The sequence below is a fragment of the Cucurbita pepo genome, chromosome 20 (genome assembly GCF_057944985.1).
Source record: "Cucurbita pepo subsp. pepo isolate OVF chromosome 20, ASM5794498v1, whole genome shotgun sequence".
NCBI classification, from domain to species: Eukaryota; Viridiplantae; Streptophyta; class Magnoliopsida; order Cucurbitales; family Cucurbitaceae; genus Cucurbita; species Cucurbita pepo.
In genome coordinates this window covers 382548-405367 of record NC_141817.1, presented here as the reverse complement: position 1 = coordinate 405367, position 22820 = coordinate 382548, and the positions used below count along the sequence as shown (strand labels likewise).

Below are 22820 nucleotides of genomic sequence, written 5' to 3'. Positions count from 1 at the left end.
CTCTGCTTCAATTTTCATGGCATCGATCTGATCTTCCTAATATTTGCCTTTCTGTTTTAACTAGCTTTGATTTAGATAACTAGAGTTGGAGCGAGGAGCTTCAAAATGTATAAAATAAGTCGATTTAACTTTCTTTCCCTTGATACGTCTATGATTGTATTATGTTATCACTGAAGTTAATTTATTAATCTTATAAGGATGGAATTGACAAATGGATGGAGAAGGGGAGAAAGGATGAGAAAGAAAAAGAGGAAGAGGAAGAGGAAGAATGTAAGGAAACAGAAAAAGAAAAAGTATTATGGTCGGCGGTTTCTCCCACAAAACTGCTGATGATAATCAATATTTGTGACCTTTCATATACGAAATTAGGATTCAGTATAAACGAATACAATAGGTACTGTAGGTACTCTGAATATTTGGCTAGAGTCTTAAGCATGAATGACAACTATCAAACAATATAAATAAGAAGTGCCTAAAAAGACAGCCAGAAAATGAAGATATGAACGTGGAAAGGGGCAAATGAATTCTAAAACCATTACCAGCAGAAGCTTTCATCTCCGGCGTGAACTTTGCAACGAACGCGGTGAGCCTTGAAAGAGATCCAGTATATGCTTGCTCAGATCATCGATGGTGTATTTGATGTACTTTTCACAGTTAAATTGAGACTTTAAGTTGCAGAGGAATCTATATGCTTGAATTACACAATTTGATGTTAGAATGTGCAAGTCATCACGTAGTTCAGGATCTGAGACATTCCATCCAGTTTGGTTCTTATATATCTCCTCAAAAGCTGCATTGAAGGCCCTATACTTTTCTTTAAAAACTGCCTTCGGAGTGTTGGTTCCATCACCATCAAGCTTGAGCAGAGAAATAACCGACTGCCAGGTGACTCTCATATAGATGTTGGCGTGGATCTGTAACATTCTGTTATGTTCTCGTATCCACTCACCTCCAAAAAAGGCTCTGAGTTCAGAGCCTTTAACCTTTTGAACCATATAATGAATGTTATTCATTAAAAAAATATGTCGTAGAGCATCATCATTGTACAACTTGGATTTGTTGTTCAGATTGGATATTAACTGTGAAGTGATCGACTGAAGGTGGAAAGCCAATGGGCAAGGCATACTATTGATTTCGTTCAGCAGCTCAGAAGCTGGACCTAAGCCATCTGCTGCTTCATCTCGGAGAAGGAAAACAAGCGAGTCTCTGTAGACAGTGAGGGTCCTAATGTAGTTCATAACATACTTAGTGAGATGATGAACACCACCACCCGGAAAAGGGCTTGTTGATATGGAACGTGCAATGAGACTTCCAAAATCTACAAACGTGGCCCTTGCAGAATCACTTAATTTCATGAAAAGATTATGGAACTCAGCTTTGAGAAAAGAACCCATTTCTGTGTCTTCTGAAAATAATGCACCTATATCCCCAAGAAGATTTTCCAGTACCTCGTACATGTCAAGCAAGCGAAACAGCTTTTCCGGTCGACGAGTTGTCATAGCTATGGCCTCGCCAAAATTCAATAGGCAGAGCATAGAAGTTGCTGAAATTTCAGCAAAACAGGTTGCACTATAAGATCCAAAGCCTTCAAATATATTGTTACAAAGTCTTTGTTCACTAGCAAGGTAGACTCGAATAACAACTTTAATCAGCCAAATCCATTTCTTGATTTTCACGTTTAAGACATCCCATTCCATGGTCTGCAAATCACCGATGCTATGCCTCTCCATTTCGAGAATGAGCAAATACTCATCCAACGCATCTTTCCGCATTCTAACAAAAGCCAGGGAGAATTCCTGAATATAATTTGAAGTAAACATAGCATTTGCGATGGATTTAAGATGAGGGATCACGTGTGGATGGACCATGTTTACTATACATACAGCAGGAATACTCTCTCTCTGGGAAGTTTCCTCCTCCAAACTGTCCTCAACTGAAGCAAAGGACTCGTTATAGACAACATCATACCCACCAGACTGGAAGGGAACACAGTTGGGCTCAAAATATAGTTTGTGTTGAGCAAGAATATGGACTAGTTCCTGCTCTAGCCTTGCCATTGCGAACTGTATGACAGACTCAGCTTGGCAAAGAAGATCCTTTTGCTTCCTACCGTCATTTACTGGCAGACTTATTAGACCTTCCTGAACTTTATGAATTTCATCAACAGCCTTCATATATTCACAAGCTTCCTTGGGTCCAGAATCCCATATCATGGATTCGTTAGATTCCCATCTCCTAATCTTCTCCTCAGCAGATTTGAATCTCGATTCTAGCTCATTCAACTTCCCATCCTCTAAATGAGTATACAGAGTCATGGAAGTCAAATGAGAATCAAGATCGGTAAGGAGCCTTTTCAATTCATCATTCACGTTCCGGCTAGTTCTTAATAACTTGGCTAGGTGCTGAAATGCAGCTATGACATGCTGCTCTCCTTCAGAGGTTGGTATAATTGATTCGCAGTCCCCCATCTGACAAAGAAGAAACATAGAAATCAACATGTGAAATCAGAAAGCGCTTTCGAACCAAAAGTTCACTCTCATAATTCCCCGTTCATTTCTAATTCTCTGTAATCTACCATCTATGGATTTATAACACTCATATTTCCCAACCTAGTAGCCAAGTATAACAAATCGGTCGGTACTGCAAACAGAACAAATTTCATGAGTTTTGACTTGGTCTCGGTTAGCCGGTAGTTTGGCTTCTCTACAAAGAATCGAAGTTCAGAATGATGACCTAAAGAAGCGGGAGGAAGAAATAATTCTACATGAAAATGGTAACTGATTACCGCGAAAATATCGAATACTGCAGTCTAAGCAGGCTTCCTCTAGAATTGTCATCTAAACAAGACAAGGAACGACCAAGGACCAAACACTAATAAATCACAGGTTCAGCAAATATTTATAAAGCTCAAAAAACCTGATACAACCAAAAAAGAAGAAACCGAAAGCACGAATTCCTAATATGAACAGTAAATGACTCAGAACTAAGATTTAAAAGAATGCCTGATTTTATTCTGTGTACGGCAGGAAAAACTTCAACAATCTTCAGAAAAAAAGATGAAATTAATCGGCCGTTAATCACACCGCTCTTCGGCAGAAATGACATGCAAACTCAGACCAAGCCACAGAAAAGAGAAAACAGCCGATAAAACACCAAGAAATCCAAACTCCATTGAACTAACTCCAATCAGCATCGCAAAAGACAAAGAACTACTCCATCAATTATAGAGTGAAAAACACGGTTTCTTCTGCTCGTACAGAAGCGAGTTTCGTTGAGAAACATGAAGAAAAATGGGAGAGAAAGTCTAAGAACGAATGGGAACAAACGAAAGTGAAAGACGATGAACTTACGTTGATTAAGGTCGGTGATGAATTATGGAGAGAAATTGAAGTTGAAAATCGCAAGCTCCGAAATTGAAACTAGATTTCCCCGTAACTTCCATGATCATCTCTCTCGTCGCATTGACTTGTTGACATTTCGCGTCAATTCTTATAATTTAGTAGTTCTTGTAATTCAATTCGAAAACACAGTCTACCCACTTTATAAGCTGGACAAAGCATTTATGAGGTTCCAAGATTTAAAACATTTATTATTTCAAAAACAAAATTACATTTAATTAAAAATTGAAACGATTTAAATTTTACAATAAATAATCGTGAAGTTGAGTTATGATTTAATTATACCTCTAGATTTTGAAATTTTGACAAAAACAAATTATTTTAATTTAATATTTAATGATAATTTCAAAAATAATTTTAAAGTTAATGGTTAAAATGAAATTTTTAGATATTTAATAATATAATTAAAAATGTATTTTAAAATTTAGAGATATTTTAATATAGGGCGTAAAAGGGTAGAAATGGAAGGACGTTCGAGAGAAAGGGGCAAATATCAACGTGAAGAGTTTCCAAGGGTACGATAGCAATTTTACATAACTTTTGGGTTTAGGGTTCAAAGAGTTACTTACTGTTCAATGTAAGAATGACACGTCAGCCCTCACCAACATCTTTCTCATCCTACGGCCTCGATTCTCCCTTTCATTATCCGACGGTTCATATACAAGCTTTAGCTTCTATTTAAATCGCTCTTCCAATGATTCGGCTCTCATAAAACCCTGCTCGAATTGAAGGCCTAGGGTTTAAGCTCGACTGTGAAAGAAGCGAAGAGAGAGCCAACAAAGGTTCTATCTTCACGTCCGATTTCTTGTTCCTTTCCTTTCCTTTTGTTGTTTTGTAATGGTGTTCATTTTCATTCTCATGTTTCTGTATCTTTTTTACTTTTTGTTCTAGGTTTTGACTCATTGTGTTTTGTTTCTAGATCTTTTGTCTTTATGTGGTGATTTTTTATGAGTTCAGTTGAAGAAATACGAAGATTATTCTCCTCACTCAACTTGGATATTATGTGATTGGAAGCGTTTCTTTCATTTTTCTTTTGTGTTGTGTCTTTTCGGTTTCGACATGTAAGACTTCTTTAATGTTCCGGGTATATATGTTCTGCTTAAGAATGATTCTGATTCTGATTGTGATCCAGTGTTCTTTTGCTCTGGTTGAGACTGTTTGAATTTGATATAAACCTAAAGCTTTCTTTTCGATTATGGAGTCGATGTACGTTGAAAGTTCAAAATATTTGTTGAGACTGTTTGAATTTGATATAAACCTAAAGCTTTCTTTTCGATTATGGAGTCAATGTACATTGAAAGTTCAAAATATTTGTAGCATAGTGTTATCTTGCACAACTACCTTTTGTTCCCTCTGGATTTTATTTATTTATTTGGGTTAATACTCGTTTCAGGTCGTCGACATGGCTTTTCTTGGTAAAGTTGGAAAGATATTTAGCAAGAGTTCTGTATCATTGATCCGTTCGGATTTGCAACCTTCCAAACTGTCTATCTTTCAAAGTATTAGATTAATGTCAAGTTCGAAAGTTTTTGTTGGAGGTAACCCAGAATTCCCGTTCTTCTGTTCTTTCTTACACCTTGGTGGTCTATCAAGACTTTCCCTGAGATCCGTTGCTTTGTTGTGCAGGCCTTTCCTATGGTACTGATGACCAGAGTCTGAAGGAAGCGTTTGACAAGTATGGGGAAGTAGTTGAAGGTGTGTAGGAAACTTATCTAATAAAGCATTATTGAGTAAAAAAAAAAAACTTTTGTTTGCTAGGATACATACGCACTGCTGCTCATCATCTGTATTCGAAAAATTGAATTGTATTTAAACTTGCTGTGAGATTAGTAATATTCAGGGGCACTTCCTCTAGCTGGTGAATGAATCTAACTTTTGTGTATGTCTTCCTTTGTCTTAGCGAGAGTGATAACGGATCGTGATACTGGTAGATCCAGAGGTTTTGGGTTTGTTACCTTCACCGCGAACGAGGAGGCTTCCAGTGCTATTCAAGCGCTGGATGGACAGGTGAACATTCGTATTAAAAATGCAAATATATGTTGGGGGGCTATTGTGGTATTTTAACCACCAATTACAATTGATTTCTGTTGTGGGTTTATAATATCTTCACTGATTTCTCTTACATTGTTCATTTTTTGTAACCAGGATCTCCATGGCCGTAACATTAGGGTGAACTTCGCGACTGAAAGGTCTCGTGGTGGTGGTGGTTTTGACGGAGGCAGTTCCAGCTATAATCGCTCCAGTTCATACCAGGGAGGAGGAGGTGGTTACAATGACTGATGACTTTGCCCGAAAGGGACTGAGGGGAGAAACTGCTTGATTCATTTGGAAACAAATTGCTCCTAGTTGTCTTATGTCGTCTCCTTGTATCGCCGAATTATAAGCCTTAGCGTTGTTTTTTTTTTCTTTTTTTTTTCCCCGTTTTTTTAAGCTTTATAAGAATGTCGTTCGTCAGTTTTGACGTTTTAAATGGAGAACTAGTCGTAATTCAAACCCCAAGTTTTGTTGGTTGAATTTACTCTTATCTAATCTGGGATTGGAAGTGAATGACTCCGCCGTGAAAAATTCTTGTGCCCGTGCATAAATGATTACGACTTGCATTATTTGTCAATTTTCTTTCATAATCTATTATTTCTTATCCAATATTTTGCTTTAGTAGTTATTATAAATTATGAAAATTTGACGACGTAGTCAATGCTACATGAATTTTTAGAAATGTACTGGTCGAGGAAATCAGTGATTCTTATTTCACTGAGCTGAAGCTAGCAACATATCGATTAGACACGAACAATTAGGACTGTCAAGCTGAGAAGCTGAGACCCATCTTCCAACTTGACTTATGCCACTGTAAATCCTCATCTTTCAACCGCCCTAAATCTTTGCCCTCTGCTTAGAAATATTACTCATTCAAACTTGAACGTCGTTCACTTCATTCAAACTTGAACGTCGTTCACTTCACTTAGATTTCGTGAGAATTCCATCAGAAATCCATACCCTTCCCAATTCAACCGATCCTAACAATGGCTTCTTTGAGAAAGTTATGTCCAGTGGCTGGGTATTAATTTTGTTTTAAGCTTCTGTATTTGGAGAATGTGAGATCTCACGGTTACGGAACATTTCTTATAAGATTTCTTATAAGGGTCGGAGAAGGAAATGAAATATTTCTTAGAGAGGAAAAAAGGGTCGGAGAAGGAAATGAAATATTTCTTAGAGAGGAAAAATATTTCTTACAAGGATGGGAGAGGAAACCTTTCTCATAAAGATCGGAGAGGGAAACAAAACATTTCTTATAAGAAAGTAGAAATCTTTTCCTAATGCATTTTAAAAATCGTGAGGTTGACGATGATACGTAACGAGCCAAAACGAATAATATTTGTTAGCAGTGGACTTGAACGGTTACATAAAACTTTCCTTAGAAGTAATCAACTGACTTCAGCTGTTACAGAAAACTATCATTAGAAGTAATCAACAATTCAATTCACGATTTGCTTATTCAAGCCAAGAACTCGTGTATTCTGTATTAAGAAGCTGCTGCTTCTTGTGGTTATTCTGAAGGGCATTTTCAAGCTCCTCGATACGTGCTTCAAGTCTCGACTGAATAACATCATGCAAACGCAAGCTGAGTTCCCTTGGTGACACTGTATAGTTTCCAGAGTGAACGGTTGAGTCGCTTGCTTCTTTATTAGCCTTGCTCCACCCACAACTTCCTCCACTCATCATGTCATTCCTCAACTCACCTTCAGCAAAATCTTCTTCAAATTCTGGGCCAAGCTGCACACAATGAATTGATCTGTGATTCTAATATATGAAACTCATGACTCAACTATCCATATGAGAATGCTAACAAATGGGGGCACCGTTACCTCATCGTCGTCGTCGTCGTCGGGATATCTCTCTGTGCCTTCAGTGCTTATATTTAATCCTAACCTCTCGAGTTCCGCTTCCAGTTCGGCTTCGATTCTGTGGATTGATTCAGAACTTTCCTCTGCCATATGCTTGTATAGTTCTTCAGCATTGAAGTTTACTGTGTAATCCATGACATGTTTTGGAGAAGATTCATCCACTGTTTTCTCAGAGAAGCCATTACTGTAAGTGTCATTACTGAGCTCCTTCAGCGTTAATGAGTCCTTCATTTCAAGTTCCTCTTGAAGATCTTCAACCAAACACTCAGTCTGCTTTAACAATTCTTTCAACTTATGAACTTCCCTCTTATTGGATATGAAAGAATAGATTATGCCAATGAAAAATCCAAGATATAATACCAACGATTCATCCAGGCCACCTGAAAAACATAAGCAATAAGCGTAAGTTAGTAATCTAACGTGAAATCCTACATCGGTTGAAGAGGAGAACGAGTGCCAGCGAGGATGCTGACCCCGAAAGGGGGTGGATTATGAGATCCCACATCGGTTAAAGGGAGGAACAAAACATTTTTTATAAGGGTGTGGAAACCTCTCCCTAGCAGACGCGTTTTAAAACGCTGACGACGATACGTAACGAGCCAAAGTGGACAATATCTGCCAACGGTGAACTTGGGCGGTCCACACCAATCATTAAAGCTGATTCATTTGGTGAAAATATGATGCAAACTAGTACCAATGCGAAGCCAAAAATCCATTTAAGACATATTATCCATCATTGACGAGTTTGAAAAATGGCTACTACACCTTTAGAATCGGAGTGTTCCCTGTTAGCCATTTTGTTGGAACTTCTTGACTTTCTTTCCCATTCCTTTCCTGTCTTCTTATTACTTACTGTATCAGACAGAGGCCCAAATGGCAGTTGAGAAACCGCACATACACTTTCATCAGCATCAAAATGTGATCCCTTGGGTAGCTTATGTTCCTCCAGTTCCACAGCAATGCATGGACCCAAAGAACTCTGATGGGCTGGAAGGCAATCTTCTTCATAAGTCAGAGGTTTGATAAGATCCCCATGTAAGTATCTACCTTTAGCTGTGCTTCTGTTTCTTGAAGAGGCTGTTCTTCCAGAAGAATTGCAAACTGAGATTCCAATGTCATTAGCCATCGTGTTGCTTTTGCTGCTTTCCCCGACCCGTTCTTCAGAGTTCAAAGTCATATTTGGTGTAGAGAACACATTGAAATCTTGGTGACTCCCAAAAAGTCCGAGCTTTCCAATTTCAAATCCTCCACTTATGCAGGCCAGCTCTGCAACTGAAGCAATGTCTGATGGGTTCTGATCTGAAGATGTTCCTTCCATTCCTCCATGTCCAAACACATCTTCATATCGTTTCTTACTTTGTGAAAATTTGCGAAGCAAATGATTTGAGTATTGAGGACTCACCAAATTGGATTCCCCAAAGGATAACTGTGATAAAGAACAATCCCCATCCTTTGATTGATTCTTCCAGTACTTAGCTACGTATCCAGCACCAGTAGCTGCTGCAACAATCCACAAATCCATTGAAGTTTTCTGTTCTTTCTTTTTTTCTTCTTCTTTCCTCCAATCTCAGATGGAGAAATCCACTGCAAAAATGACCCAAAATCAGTTTATGAAGAATCACCTCTTTTTTGAGAGAATAGCTTAACAATCTAATGGAAAAACCACTTGCTCCATGAAGAACTATGCTCAAACAGCAATGAAGTTGGCAAAAAATAAGACCCTCAAATCCAGAAGTAACAATAATCAAGAACAACACAGAAGCGGTGTAATAATACCCACTATTATCATATGGCTGTATTTATTCTGGTTGAGTTTATGGCTTTCTTTTTTTGCCGTCCACTATTTATCTCCATTGTCTTTTTGATCGAGGTCCAAACTATTTTGAGGTGCTATGAAGTTTGTTTGAACATGCAAGGCGCTAGCATTTCGCACGTGTCGTGTTTGCAGCAATATATCTTAGTTATTTTCGTCATTTTTCCGTTGAAATTGGGAAACATAAATTTTGACTTTCGTATACGCAACGAATTTTCTGATGCCATTGGGACAAAATTGATACAAGTACTCCCAATACAATTGTGTGGCCAGGACTGGTCAATCAGGAAACAATTTCATACTACCTCACGGCCAATGAAATAAATGTCAAAAGGCCGTACCGGATTTAATCTTCATCCAGCGTCGCATTCAATTTAATTTCTTGTATTCAAATTCAATGAATGAAAATAATTCAATGAGTTTCCATCTATAGATTTATTTCCAAACCAAACATTTGAATCTGATGATTTAGAAATTGGTTTTTCTGTAGTGAGGCGCCAAAATTTCTTCCAAAATGTGCCATAAAGCAATGTAAAAAAACTTTACGATCTTTGATATCTAAACCCGAGGTATTGCAAGCGAGTACGGGGTAACATTATCATACTGAAAATCAAGAGGTTTCTCAGAAAACAAAGTCTATTCAAGCATTGGAGCTTACAAGAAAATCAATTGATATCTAAACAAACTTAGTTCCCAGGATAGAATTGAAACTGGGTGCATTATTACAAAAAAGCTCAAAAGGCAACATCGTGATAATCAAATACAGCCTCAAGATCTTAGTTCACCAACCATTGGGTGAACCAGCAGAAGATCTAGGAACTAGCCCTCCAATGCTGAAGCTCCAGATATAATTTCAATCAACTCGGTGGTGATAGATGCTTGCCGAGTTCTATCACAAATTAACAAATGAAGTTCAGTTTTACAGAAAATAAACAAATAAATAACATGGAAATGAGTAAGTTTCTATAATTGATTCAAGTGAGATGAGAAAAAAAAAAGATAGTCGGATAAGTTAAAGAGTTATAAGAGACCTGTTATAAGTTAATGTGAGGCGATCAAGCATGTCCCCAGCATTTCTGCTTGAGCTGTCCATTGCAGACATCCTTGCACCTTGTTCACTGCAAGCATTTTCCAATACGGCGTTGAACAGTACCTGTTGAGCATGTATATAGTTTTCAGTAGTTACATAAATGGTCAATGAAATGGGAAATGGCAGCAGTGAGATGTCCCTGCAATAAGTTAATATAAGAGATACAAAATAAAGAAGAAAATCGAGTAATCAACATTATTGCATAGAACTTTTTTTATTTTTATGAAAATAACTCATTTTTCTACAATGTATCTAGTCTTCTCTTCTTTGAATTGATTCTCATGTAATTTTGCAGCATCCTAGACCAACAATCATATGAGCGAGAACCATATACCAAAATTACTTCATCACTTATTCATCCTCAAGAAACTACTATTAACCCATGGTGATCTGGTTAATGTCAGCATCTATAAGGAAATATTTTGCCTAAGCATTGGCTCACCTAAAATTATCAAAAACCAGTAAATTGCAATGATAATTTCAATACAGAGAGACCTAAGAAAAACGGAGGAATGAAAAAGCCAACTGACTCATATCTTCAAAATCACATAGTGTTTCTGTGTATTAATTAAGCCTGAATTTGAACCACATGAAACTTCCTACGGATCAAAAAAATAAAATTTCTAACCTGCAGATTTGATTTTGCAAATAACCATGATGATTTCAACAATAAACCCATGCCTCGTTACAAAAATATAAGAGGCTGTACGGGTGAGCTTACACAAGAAAACTGGAATTCTGCTAGATTTTGGAGAACCTCAGACTTTGTCTCACCACCTTCAATCTCATATAAATCCAGGTCACCAAGCCTTCCCCCAGATTCTGCCTCCCTTTCAACAATCTGAAATGCAGAACGCAGAGTATTCACAAAGGCGGCAACAAGGGCAAGAAATTTAAGAAGGGGAGAAGAAAAGGTCAGTATGTAAAAAACTCCAGTATTCTTATTACCTCAGGGGACAGCACGGTAGATACTGTGGGCAGAAATGAGACAACTGACTGGAACTTGTTGAAAACAATCCTCAGAGCATCATATTCTACGTTCTTTAGAATATCATCAGCTAAAACAGAGACCTAAAAGTGCAAAAAGGACAGTAAGAAATGGGTATTTCAAAATGTCAAGGAAGGTATCCCATCACACAAAAGTTTGAAGATTTTACCAAGCCAGTAAAAAAAAGAAATGCACTTTTGGAAACAAAAATGAAATTCACTCAACACTTTGGACACAATGGATCATACTCAATGGCCTTATCTATTGTTACATATCCTAAACCAGTATGAAGACTTCAAATCTACGGTAGAAGCCCCAACATATGGAAGCATAGGCAAATAGACAGAAACATATACTCGTGAACAAACAATGAATATATTATCTGTGATGAACTATGTGGTATGGTTAACTAACTTGAGTATAATTTAAAGGATTCTTCTGCAGCTCAGTGATGATGACTTCTATGTCCTTCTTGGAGTCACGTACTAACTGAGCCTTTGCCTTCTCTCCCAATATAGCATATTTTGTTTCCTGTTCAGGACCTATGAGCAGAGTAATTACAAAATTATTATCTTATTTACTGTAGTCTCACACTGAAAAGAAGGATAGGATAAAAAAATTTTTTGCAAGTAATACCAGAATTTATCTTGCGCAGAGCCTTGCTTATCTTGACAGAGGTAGAATTAATTCCACCACAAAGACCTTTGTCAGAAGAAATGGTAACAATGACATTCTTCTTCACATCAACACCTATGTTTCCAACAATAAATAAACCATGAGTATGATGTGTACTTTGACATAATACACATGGCAAATACAAAATAAGTAAAAAGAAGCAATTCATGTGTCAATATAAAGTAGGAAACATATGATATATACATACTTGGAATATCCCCAAGAAGTGCAGTAAAGGGTTGCCAAAGGCCACGAGAATTTTCAGCACGCACTTGAATTGCCCGAAGCTTTGAGGCTGCAACCATCTTCATTGCCTTTGTAATTTTCTGGATATTTTTCACACTCTTCATTCGATTTCTAACTGTATTCACATGTTAAAAAAATGATACTAAATCATCAGTAAGTAAGAATAATAAAACAACAGAATAATTGTCAAAAAAAAAAAAAATGCCAGTTGATTAACAGGAAGCAACGTATTTTTTTTTAAAAAAAAAAAAACACCATGAAATAATATATATAAAAAGAAATAGCAGATCCAGTGTAAATAGCACCTACCCACTTGAGTGGAGATAGAGCGCACACCAAGAGGAGCTTGTTCCCTTCACAAAAAAACACATATTCAGGATTAGTGATTTATGTGCAGAAAGAGCTTCGGCAGATATTCATAATTAATGATAAGCTAACCAGAAAACCCAGTGTAGTATGGCTCTCTAAAGATCTAAAAAACCACCATAAGTTTTCCAACAAAAAAAACGTAATACTTTCACGCATCTTTATTAATGGAAGATCATTGTATTTTTCAAAGAAAAAATAAACCACGGTATATTTCAGAAAAATAAGTCAAGCATTAGACGCAGCCCAATCTTAACATAAAGGGTTCAGACAGATACGTACAACAAAAATTAACAAAAGAGAGGTAACCCCTAATTTATGAAAATAAAATAGCAATTACTTCAGGATTTCATCGATCAAATGAAGGAACTTTTGGGTCCAGAACAAAACATCCTAATCACAAAGAATCCGTCGCACAGATAAACGCATTAGGGCAAAATAGAATTAGGGTAAAAGTGAATACTCGCAAACGAGGGAAGACCGGAGAGCGGTGATTGGTTGAGAAGAGATCACAGTAGCGAACCGCCTCCCCTCACGTCTTAGAGCTGCCATGGCCATTTCTTCCTAAAGCGAGATCGGAACTGGAAGTTGAGGAAAAAGAAAAGGTAAGGCCGACGAAAGGGTTTCTTCTTCTTTTCAATAGCAGCGAACTCAAACGCTTCTCACTCAGTTTAGAGAGTTTTTCGCATCTAGCGGAGGCGAGGTCAATATTTACAGTTTTTGTAAATTTATCATACCCATGCTTCTTTACCCAAAATACCCCCATTAAAATTTAATTTCCCCAAAATACCCCCATTAAAGTTTCAGAAATATGACACAATCATTAACAAAATTATACAGATGGCCTTCTTGTAGTTATTGAGCGATGTCCTGTATTTTGGAGATTTGTATTCCATTGAACCATTTTCTCTTTTTTTTTTCTTTTTTTAATTCCCAATTTTTACAAAATTTCTGGTTTTTGTAGAGAATTTTTAGTGCTCAATTATTTAATATTGGAGTCTTAAAATTATGGCCAAAGTTCTTTAACTCTTTTTAATTTTTTATTTTAGATATATAAATTATTAAATCTTGATATTGTTGTTAAGGTATTTTTACAATTAGTCTTAAAAAAATTAAAATATTTACTTAAAAAGAGGAAACTGATCCTTTAATATTTATACTCACATGTAATTGTATATAACACTAATAAAATTTAGAGCCACATAGAAGATAAAATTTATATTTACATCAAATAAATAAATAAATTTTTAAAATTTTTAAACGCCTAAATATTGAGGGGGTGTTGCGCTTCTATTTCGAAATAAAATTCATGGAAAGTTTGTCTTGAAGATTATGAATAAGAAATTTGTTCAAACTTGGCAAATCGCATCTCCGTTAATTCAACGAGAGGGTGCAAGTGTTCTTCGGAATGACCAGCAACAATATGGAAATAAAAAACTTGTAGTTGGAGTGTTGTGCGGTGAAACCTTAATATTAAGTCTTATATTTGAAATTAAAAAAAAAAATAAAAAAATAAAAAAAATAAATCTAAATTTCTTACCTGTGAAATAGTAATAGTATCAAGTAAATGGTAGACACAAAATAGAGGAGGGAAGTAAAAAAGAAAATTGCAGCAATGGGAGGCAAGCAGCAGCAAGCGACTTCCATTAATAACTCATGCGGCCATGTTTCGAGAGTCCAATATATTGATTACTTGCATTGAGCCAAACGTAGTTTAGGATTTGGAACTCAAAATCACCCCAAAGCAAACCAAGGTGCCAAATCGCCCTTCAAAAACTTAGAAACGAAAGTTGTTAAACTTCTGAATCAACCTACTAATAATCCTAACCTCCGAGCAAAGATAGAACTGTAAACAGAAGCTAAACTACACGTTAAATTCGGAGTAAAACCTTCACAAATTTGTTTTCACTACACATGAAGTTTGCCAAAGAACCTCCACTTTCAGTGCTCGGTGAATATGAGTACGGCACAGTTGTTGGTCTTCAACAGAAGAACTAACACAGGGTAAGTTCAATTCAAACTGTTTTTATATACCAAAAAGAAGGAAAAAACTATGTTATAGCCTTGAACTGTAATATTGACATGCTAAGTCAAACAAGTGTAGATATCTACGATATACTGGAAAAGCAAACCTTGAATGGCTTAAACAGCCAAGTTGCTTCATTCACCTCAGAACTAACGGCGCTCCTTTTTAATCCCTGCATTAAAGATTTGGAGATACTTGTCTGCAACTCTCCTGGGAACATCTTGGTCAGTTAAGCCAGTTCTGTTTTGAGAGCCATCAATACTAAATGTTGGCGCCATTCTCGAGCAATGCTCCGTCTCCAAGCATTTTCTGTCACTTTCTTCCTCTTTAATAACTGGTATAGGTTCAATCTTTACTTTTGACTGGGAAAGAGAATACGAGCCAGTGGCTGCGATTGGAGCAGGTTCCTATCATATGGTTAGCACAATGACAAAAAGAGAGGGATCAGACAAGATTTTCGCATCATCATAAACAAACTAAAGAAATGCTTGGTTCTCCACCTTCTTTTTTTATATGAACGGCAACAAGCAAATGAAAACCAGGAGGGAAAGGCTTGGTTCGGTAGCTAGGATGAGATATTTCTACCTGATCTTTTATTTGAGCAGTCGTAGTTAATGCATTGACATCGGACTCCCTGGGTTTTTGTGACCCAAATTCTAATAGCAATCGCTGAATGGTAGAGTCTACATCCTTTGCAGTTGGAGACTTTCCAGTAGTGTTTCCACCCGTTATGTCAATTACCCTTTTAACAGCATTGTCTTCATCGTGCTTTCCATGTCCTTTAGGCGTGAATTCCAGCAGGGGAACTTTGGACTCACTTTCTACAGAAGAAACTGCAGAACCATATTCTAACATAGGAACAAGAGACTGGTCTTTCTTTCTAGCACGGAAGACTCCGAAAAGGAGGCATTTGGCACTTAGCATATTAAGATCTGCAGAAAGAGCTGCACATATGTTATAAAGCGTGGTGAAAGTTTATGTCTAACAGCTATGAGCAGTACGAGAATACATGCTCGAATGGAGCTTAATTTGGACTTCATTTGTCACTGAACAGACAAGTTTTTAAAGCTTAACGTAAACGTAAACGTATTAGTATATTCACTACTAGGAGGAGGCCACTATATGCAAAATACAGTTATGACCACTAGAACATATAAATAGGAAGAACAGTATCGACGTTCAAACCAACGTGAGACTTAAGTATTACACTAAAGAATGCCCAAATAATGAATGTAAGAGCTTTACGCTGTGAGTGGAGATCCAGCTGTCTATAAGTAAATACGACCAACTCAGCACCGTCAATAAGACTTCTTATCAATAGATCTTCTCTCTCCATAAGTTCAAACAGGTAAGAGTTGTTCTTTCTGGACCTACGCTTTAATCAACATTTGCTTTACACGGCTATAGAACAACAAAAATTGTAACCATTCAATCCGAAATCATAACAGACCTTTCAATATTGTCGGCGGGAAAGAAGTACAAAGCAATATCAGCAAGATCCGGACATTCATCGTGAAACAGCTCATCCCAAATATCAGAACGACTAAGAAGCTTCACTTGAAGAATGGGAGGAATCTTCCTCGACAATTCATAAGCTCTACCATGTACTACACATGGAGGCTTTGCCAGGAATCCATCATAAAATTCACCGCCCATACGTGCATCAATAAATTGGAAGCCTCCCCTAAAGAATAGAAATTTCTGGCAGTAGTAAATAATTTTAATTTTCAGCGAATCGAATATATAATGTCAGAAATGTTGCAACAATGGATATGAAGTACTCAACCATCAACAGTCACTGCCGAAGCACCATGTACTAAACTTTAAAAACTCCATAAAAAAGGACAATTTTGAGAAAATGAGATGCGATCCACTAAATATACAGCAAGAACTGGAAGCATAGATTACATAGAAAAAGAATTGGTCAGAGCTTTACTTATCATACAAAAAACACTAAATTGTTAGATCATAAAAACCTATTCTACAAAAGTTAAATCTGCTTTCGGTAAATATATACCCAACCCCAAAAGAAAGAAAGTGATATGAACCAAGAGACATCAATCATACAATATGCTTCAATCAAGATGTGAAGAAAATATTGTCAAAATTATCAAGCAATTCATGCCACCATTAAGTAATTGTAACCTAAAGTAAATAAAAACTTCTAAAGTACATTAATGAAATACAATAACTCTAAATTGTAATCCACCCAAAATTTATCACATGAAACTTCATTCTTCTTCAACGTGGCATGAATTGAAATATCTTTTGATAATTTCAACAATATTTTCTTCACATCTTCGTTGAAGCATATTGTATGATTGATGTCTCTTGGTTCATATCAGAAAGAAAGAAGAAAAATGGTCTTCTTCTGATCTTAAAAGAATGTTAGATGAGAGGGCAAATTTTCATGTGAACTCATACAACTATTCATCGTCCATTTTCATCCAATACGATATGCAGCGAGAAGCACAATATAACATATGCACTTGGCATATACTTAGAAATCACAACAACAGCAGTGGCACATGATATTTAACAAACAAGAAACTTAAATGACCAACTTATTCGAGCCAAGTAGGTAAAACACTGCCATAAATCATCCAATAAATTATCCATAAATTCTGCAAGGAATTGGAGAAAGCATAATTTTTATAAAAAATAGATTAATTAAATACAAAATTACTACATTTTCAATTGTATGCATCTCTTAAGTTTTTTAACAGGGTTTATTGATTCTAAAAATGGAAACAAAGAAGCGAACCATAGAGGAAGGGACTCACTTCCAAGAGGCGTGTAATGACGGGAGACAGTCACGGTAAGCATGTATTTCCTGTGTCATCAAAGCATACTTCATTTGTTTTTGCGTATCCTCCAACTTAGTGAGGGGTGAAGGAACTTCTTTTCCTTTGTTGCCACGGTATGCATGTATTTCCTGGGTCAACGAAGCATTCTTCCTTTGTTTTTGCATATCCTCTAACTTGGTGGAAGGTGAAGGAACTTCTTTTCCTGTGTTGTAATTAATATTGGCAATAAAAATAAAGAAACAATAACATACAACTAGAGATGGAAACCAAAACTAAGGGAAAGAGCTATATTGATTGGCTTGGGATTGGATACCATAATAATAACACAATTTAAGAGTTTCATTAAGATTGCAAAGCTCTTCTCTCTTACCTGTTTTTGTGACAGGTAAACCATGCCTTGACACTGAAGAAGCTTTAGCAGGTATATCTGTAACCTTCACCTTCGCCTTTTTTAATGTTTGTACTGGGTCTACTGGCATTGAAGGTAAACAAGTAGCTAATGATTGTTTCTTCACACCACATATCGTTGGAGGCACCGTAGCAGAACTTCGTTCTGAAAGAGAAGAACAAAAACGCAAATTAAACATTCAACAAAACATAAGTCAGAAAATGAATAAAAAGAATAAATGCATGTGTCTAAAAGGACATGACAGACATGATTTCTGGCATTATAAGTTTTCATTTTGCACCTCAAAGGTTGCTAACTTTGGTTCACAAAAATAGCTCCATACACTTCTAGAGATTCATAACTGAAAAATACTATGTGACCTAGAGCATCATCACTAAACAATTTAGTTTTCTAGTGAGAAACTAAGCTTTCAGAACATAAATTATTAGACCTTGCATACCAAGGTCTAATAAGATCATTGGTTAATAAGAAGCACGGACTTCGTCTAACTTAGAAGTGTTGGGCATATCCTTTGAAGATGTGACTTCACGTGCAGAGTGTGGAGTTATATTTTGGAGGCATTTGACTTTCAGTAAAACCGTTATAGGGACCCAGAATAAGATCCTTGAGGAGTTACTTCTCCATCCATCTTTTAGGAGAAGGGCCATAAAAAATAAAAATACTTGTTGAGCATATATGGAACAACTATTAACACAATAAATATGTGTTAAAACATTAGTTGTACAAAATAAATATGGATCCAATGTTTGGTAGGAAAGTATAAAACATTTGTTTAAGCATAATAAATAGGCACAAACGATAATATAGAAAAATAATAACATGTGTCCGTATACATGCTTCGTAGATGGACACACATAAAGTAACAAATGCAAGAAAGGATAAGAACGGGCTCAAGAACCTTGAGATTCTTTTGATGCTTGGTAATGTGGTCGGGGGATAGAGCTTTCAAAGAATTTTCTGGACTTAAATGTTCTTTGGGGTCCAAAAGCTGCGTTCAATTTTGAAGGTCCCTTCATCCCTCCCGATGATAGCTTCCTTACTTCTTCAGTAGGTAAGAACTTCACTTTGCCAGTTTTAGCATGTCTTGGCATTTTAGGTTGAACCAGAGATCCTGAATCATCAGGACTTTTGGCCTCGTCTAATGTACAATTACCACAAAGCCAGGATTTGGGGACATCGCGACTTTTATTGGGCATACAATAACTGAAAACAGAGAGATCGCAGCATATAATTATATAAGGGTAACAAAAAGGGAATGCTTATTAAGGATCAAAGCACTAAATGGAACTAAAGGGATTAATATCACCAACGTTACAACTTCTTAACAAATTTTAGAAGCTCAAGCCTAAAGTTCAAGCAGTCAATTTTTCATCAGCTTTGTTAATCAGTCCAGCTAGCTGAGATTTAAAGCTAACACGATAAGAAGATAACATATTCCCATCAAGTAGAGATCCTAGGAGTTTGTTTCTCCTCGGTACATCCCTAAAATCAACAAAATATGCAACACATTCATGATTCAACTACCTACAGACTACAATACGAAAATCAAGGAAAGAAAATGTGTTGAGGATTGTTGGAGTCTCACGTTGGCTAATTAAGGGAAAGATCATGGATATATGTGAGGAACACTATCTCCATTGGTATAAAGCATTTGGTTTCAAAAGTAAAGTCACGAGTTTATGCTCAAAGTGGACAATATCATATAAATGTGGAAAGATTATGGATATATAAGTGAGGAACACTATCTCCATTGATATGAGGCATTTGGTTTCAAAATTAAAACCATGAGAGTTTATACTCAAATGGTTTCAAAATTAAAACCATGAGAGTTTATACTCAAATGGTGTATTTTGTTTGAGAGTTCCAGAGAAGGAGTCAAGCCTCAATTAAGAGTAGGTTGTTTGAGGGCTCCAGAGAAAGAGACATTTAGGTGGTCGAACAAAGGGTGTACTTTGTTCAAGGGCTCCAAAGAAGGAGTCGATCCTCAATGAACTTGAACAATAACAAAGGAAGAGATAACCCATACAGATGTTCACGAACAACTTTGCACTTGGAGCAGGTTATAATCAGCTCTGCATAACCAACATCACCACAAACGTAACAGAAGTGATCCTGAAAATCGAAGTAGAAACGCAAGAATCAACATAAAAGTGGTTGAAAGCAAGTCTAGAATACAGGTGGAGAGTACTAGAGAAGTAGAAGCACTAAACACGTACAAATTGTTCTCAATATGGAAATGGTTCTTTACTAAAACAAATCTGATAGGAAAAGTGCCAAGCAGCCAGCCAACCTACGATTCTCATGAAATGGGAAGGTGAACTTAATGCAAAATGATAAATACACATGTGAAAGACAGAAAAATAGAAAAAATGGGAAACAAAGGTCTTTGTGTTTGCTCATTTTTCTATCACGTTGACATATGACAAACTGGAAATCAAAAGTTGGATTCATGAATTGGATATTGAATATGTTAGGACTAAAGACTTGTTTGGGGTGATTTTGAAAATCACTTCTATTATATTCAAAATCAGTCTGAAACGAGTCTTTAATCATTCAAAATTAATTTAATGTTTTATTTTACACTTTTCAACACAATTTCATAAATTAAAACTTATTTTGCTTTTGAACATGATCTAAATTATTTAAAATCAATCAAACATGTACGAACTCTTTAATTTGTAATACTACATTAAAATATGCAAACATGTATGAAATGTCATTCAATTTTTTCACGTAGTTAACGCATACAAACGACAACGAAGAGAGTCAAAACCTAAAACAAATCGGTTCCAATATTCCACCGCAAAACACACTAGACTGAACATAAAGAGTCCAAACACAGCAGCTCAAGACAAACAATATAATATTCACGCAAACTCAGATTCTGACAACAAGAACAAGCAGGCAAACTCCTAGTTTAAGAACATTATTTCAATCCAACAAAGCCTCGTCTTCTCAAGATGGCGTACAGATACGCAGTCTACGCACATTTTATCAAAAAGAGAAAGCGAAGTACAAACAGACTAGGCGATGTGCAGAAACCCAAACAACGCAACATAACGTACCGCCATTAACAGACACGGAAGCCCACATTCAAGACCACAATAAATTATCGCCCGTATTCACTGCACATTCAACGTCTGCTAAGGGCCAGAGAGCAAAATACGAAGATGAGAATAAACGAAATAAATGAACTAACTGCCTGTATCAGCAACGCCATTAAAATAGCATTCTTACGTGAGAAAACCAAACGATCATAGAAATCAATAGTTTAACGAGGAGCACCATACGGAAGCGGAAACAGAGGCATGAGATGAAGAACAAAAACAAAACAAGAAAAGCAAAGCAAATAGATATTTACTGTGTAAATGGATGAACAGAGTTGCAGTATCAATAGCTCGCAGGCTGCATTGATGATTTGTTGGAGAACAAGCAGTGGAAGGAGAAGAAATGCGTTTGAAACAGAACTGACCGCAGATGAAAACTTGGGGAGGGAAACAATATAAATAAACTCCAAACAAAGTATTGAACAATGTGATACGTCGGCGCCATTTTTTCGTGAGGGGCCTGTCGTGCTCCAGACGTGCCTCCATACAGGGGCCCACGTTTAATAAAAATAGGGTTAAAAATACTTTTTTGGTTGCTTCTTTTATTTTAAATTTTTTTAAAAATATATCATTTTTAGGACTTATTTCTGTTTTATTAAACACTCCAATCTCTAAATTTAGTTAGGATATTTTCTATAAGTTTATTTGAAATATTCTTTAACTTTTACTTAAATAATTATTCTCCATCAATTTTTCCATAAATATTTTGAAATTTAAAATATTATTATTATTATTATTCAATTTTGATAGAAAATTATCGACTAATTTTAAAGTTAATAATTAAATTTAATACGAGTATACGTGAATTGAGGTGAATTTTTTTTTTTTAACCAATGTAATTTTCTTTTCTTAATTGAATCGGTGATCCAAACAACTAAACTTAACCCAATATTCTGTTTATATATATATATATATATATATTAATAATTTATATGATAAAATTTGATAAATTTGGAAAATTTAAATGTAAATCATTAAAAAAAAACAGAAAAAATAAAATAATAAAACATGTCTTTGATATGACTTGTTGGTCTATTAGTGGAACTAAATCAGAAGCCTGCCAGTAAAAGAAATTTTTATTTAATTACACGATCAAGATTAGCATTTTTTAAGAAAATTAAATTATATAAAATAGCTGTCAATTTTTAGGTATATTTTAATAATACAACCGTGTGAAATATCATTTTTACCCTTGAATTTTATTTCTGTGTTCAAAATAATCCTTCTGTCGATTTTTTAGTTAATACAAAGATAAAAGAGTAATGTGAGGATATAATGGTACATGGTTCAACTATCAAATTTCATTTATGTTTTCAAATTTCATTTAAATTCACATTCTTTTAAATTATTTAAGAACAAATTATTTCAAATATTTAAATGATACTTTAGTCTCTAAATTTGATTTTTTTTTCATCCAAATTTAGGTCGTTATATTATATAATCAATTAATGAAAATCAACATAATTAAGATAAATAATAGAGAAATGGAGAAATTTAAGACAATCAATCCAAAACCTTATAAGAAGGGTGTTTAAATGATAATTAATCTAACTACTAACCATAAATCTTTTAACTCTTCGAGAAGCTGGCTAATCAATTAAGTACTTTGATTAATTAGTCCCCCGACAGATTAGCATGGAGTTGTACACGACGACGTTTGAGAGGGAGAATAATACGTGGAGTTGGAGTTGGAAACCGCCGTGGCTCTCATCGGTGGTGATGACGGCTCCAGTGCTGGCGCCCCAAAAAACTCCGGTGGGAGATGCAGTGTATTGGGAAGGGAATTGGTAGTTGTGAGGGTCGATGGTGATGGCGGAGAAGTCTAACGAAAGTGGAACGGAGCACTGCGCGCAGAGACAGTTGATAACGACATCCAAGGTGAAACACAAAGACAAAGTCAAACGGAGAAATAAAATTTGAGAAGAGAGTTTAACGGAGAAAATAAAGAGGGGAGCAACGTCAAAATCCGACGACACTCAAATACGAAATGAGA

At 36.0% G+C, this 22820-nt stretch overlaps 5 protein-coding genes across 14 annotated transcripts; 1 reads left to right on the top strand and 4 right to left on the bottom strand.

The window, feature by feature from the left end:
• Nucleotides 1–330: 330 nt before the first annotated feature.
• Nucleotides 331–3520, bottom strand: EXO70E2 (exocyst subunit exo70 family protein E2). 2 transcript variants are annotated; one of them, XM_023664261.2, is made up of 2 exons: nt 3351–3520; nt 331–2468 (listed from the first exon to the last, which is right to left on the bottom strand). In XM_023664261.2, exon 2 carries the CDS (start codon nt 2466–2468, stop codon nt 552–554), a length of 1917 nt encoding a protein of 638 aa, XP_023520029.2. In that variant the 5' UTR covers nt 3351–3520; the 3' UTR covers nt 331–551. The 2 variants fall into 2 exon arrangements, with proteins under 2 accessions (XP_023520029.2, XP_023520030.2); XM_023664262.2 differs by lacking the exon at nt 3351–3520 and adding an exon at nt 3003–3342.
• A 509-nt stretch (nt 3521–4029) lies between these two features.
• LOC111782480 (glycine-rich RNA-binding protein 3, mitochondrial) lies at nt 4030–5912 on the top strand. 2 transcript variants are annotated; one of them, XM_023663237.2, is made up of 5 exons: nt 4030–4180; nt 4792–4936; nt 5025–5093; nt 5299–5405; nt 5544–5912. In XM_023663237.2, the coding sequence occupies exons 2-5, from the start codon at nt 4801–4803 to the stop codon at nt 5676–5678; spliced, it is 447 nt and encodes a 148-aa protein (XP_023519005.2). In that variant the 5' UTR covers nt 4030–4180; nt 4792–4800; the 3' UTR covers nt 5679–5912. The 2 variants fall into 2 exon arrangements, with proteins under 2 accessions (XP_023519005.2, XP_023519006.2); XM_023663238.2 differs by having other exon boundaries at nt 4110–4193.
• An 836-nt stretch (nt 5913–6748) lies between these two features.
• On the bottom strand, nt 6749–9068 carry LOC111782939 (uncharacterized). The gene is made up of 3 exons (XM_023663791.2): nt 8066–9068; nt 7262–7680; nt 6749–7169 (listed from the first exon to the last, which is right to left on the bottom strand). The coding sequence occupies exons 1-3, from the start codon at nt 8820–8822 to the stop codon at nt 6888–6890; spliced, it is 1458 nt and encodes a 485-aa protein (XP_023519559.2). The 5' UTR covers nt 8823–9068; the 3' UTR covers nt 6749–6887.
• A 615-nt stretch (nt 9069–9683) lies between these two features.
• ATP3 (gamma subunit of Mt ATP synthase) lies at nt 9684–13178 on the bottom strand. Its single transcript, XM_023663796.2, has 9 exons — nt 12942–13178; nt 12422–12465; nt 12075–12227; nt 11828–11941; nt 11606–11733; nt 11152–11274; nt 10925–11044; nt 10145–10266; nt 9684–10002 (listed from the first exon to the last, which is right to left on the bottom strand). Exons 1-9 carry the CDS (start codon nt 13034–13036, stop codon nt 9933–9935), a joined length of 969 nt encoding a protein of 322 aa, XP_023519564.1. The 5' UTR covers nt 13037–13178; the 3' UTR covers nt 9684–9932.
• A 628-nt stretch (nt 13179–13806) lies between these two features.
• Nucleotides 13807–21222, bottom strand: LOC111783448 (zinc ion-binding protein). Of its 8 annotated transcripts, none has more exons than XM_087120841.1 (11): nt 21082–21222; nt 20786–20863; nt 19937–20010; nt 19747–19832; nt 18619–18923; nt 17682–17864; nt 17288–17513; nt 15955–16188; nt 15750–15874; nt 15090–15448; nt 13807–14911 (listed from the first exon to the last, which is right to left on the bottom strand). In XM_087120841.1, the coding sequence occupies exons 5-11, from the start codon at nt 18914–18916 to the stop codon at nt 14654–14656; spliced, it is 1683 nt and encodes a 560-aa protein (XP_086976967.1). In that variant the 5' UTR covers nt 18917–18923; nt 19747–19832; nt 19937–20010; nt 20786–20863; nt 21082–21222; the 3' UTR covers nt 13807–14653. The 8 variants fall into 8 exon arrangements, with proteins under 8 accessions (XP_086976967.1, XP_023520147.2, XP_023520143.2 ...); XM_023664379.2 differs by having other exon boundaries at nt 20786–20860; nt 21082–21219; XM_023664375.2 differs by lacking the exon at nt 19937–20010 and having other exon boundaries at nt 13807–14498; nt 14611–14911; nt 20786–20860; nt 21082–21219.
• Between the last annotated feature and the right edge of the window lie 1598 nt (nt 21223–22820).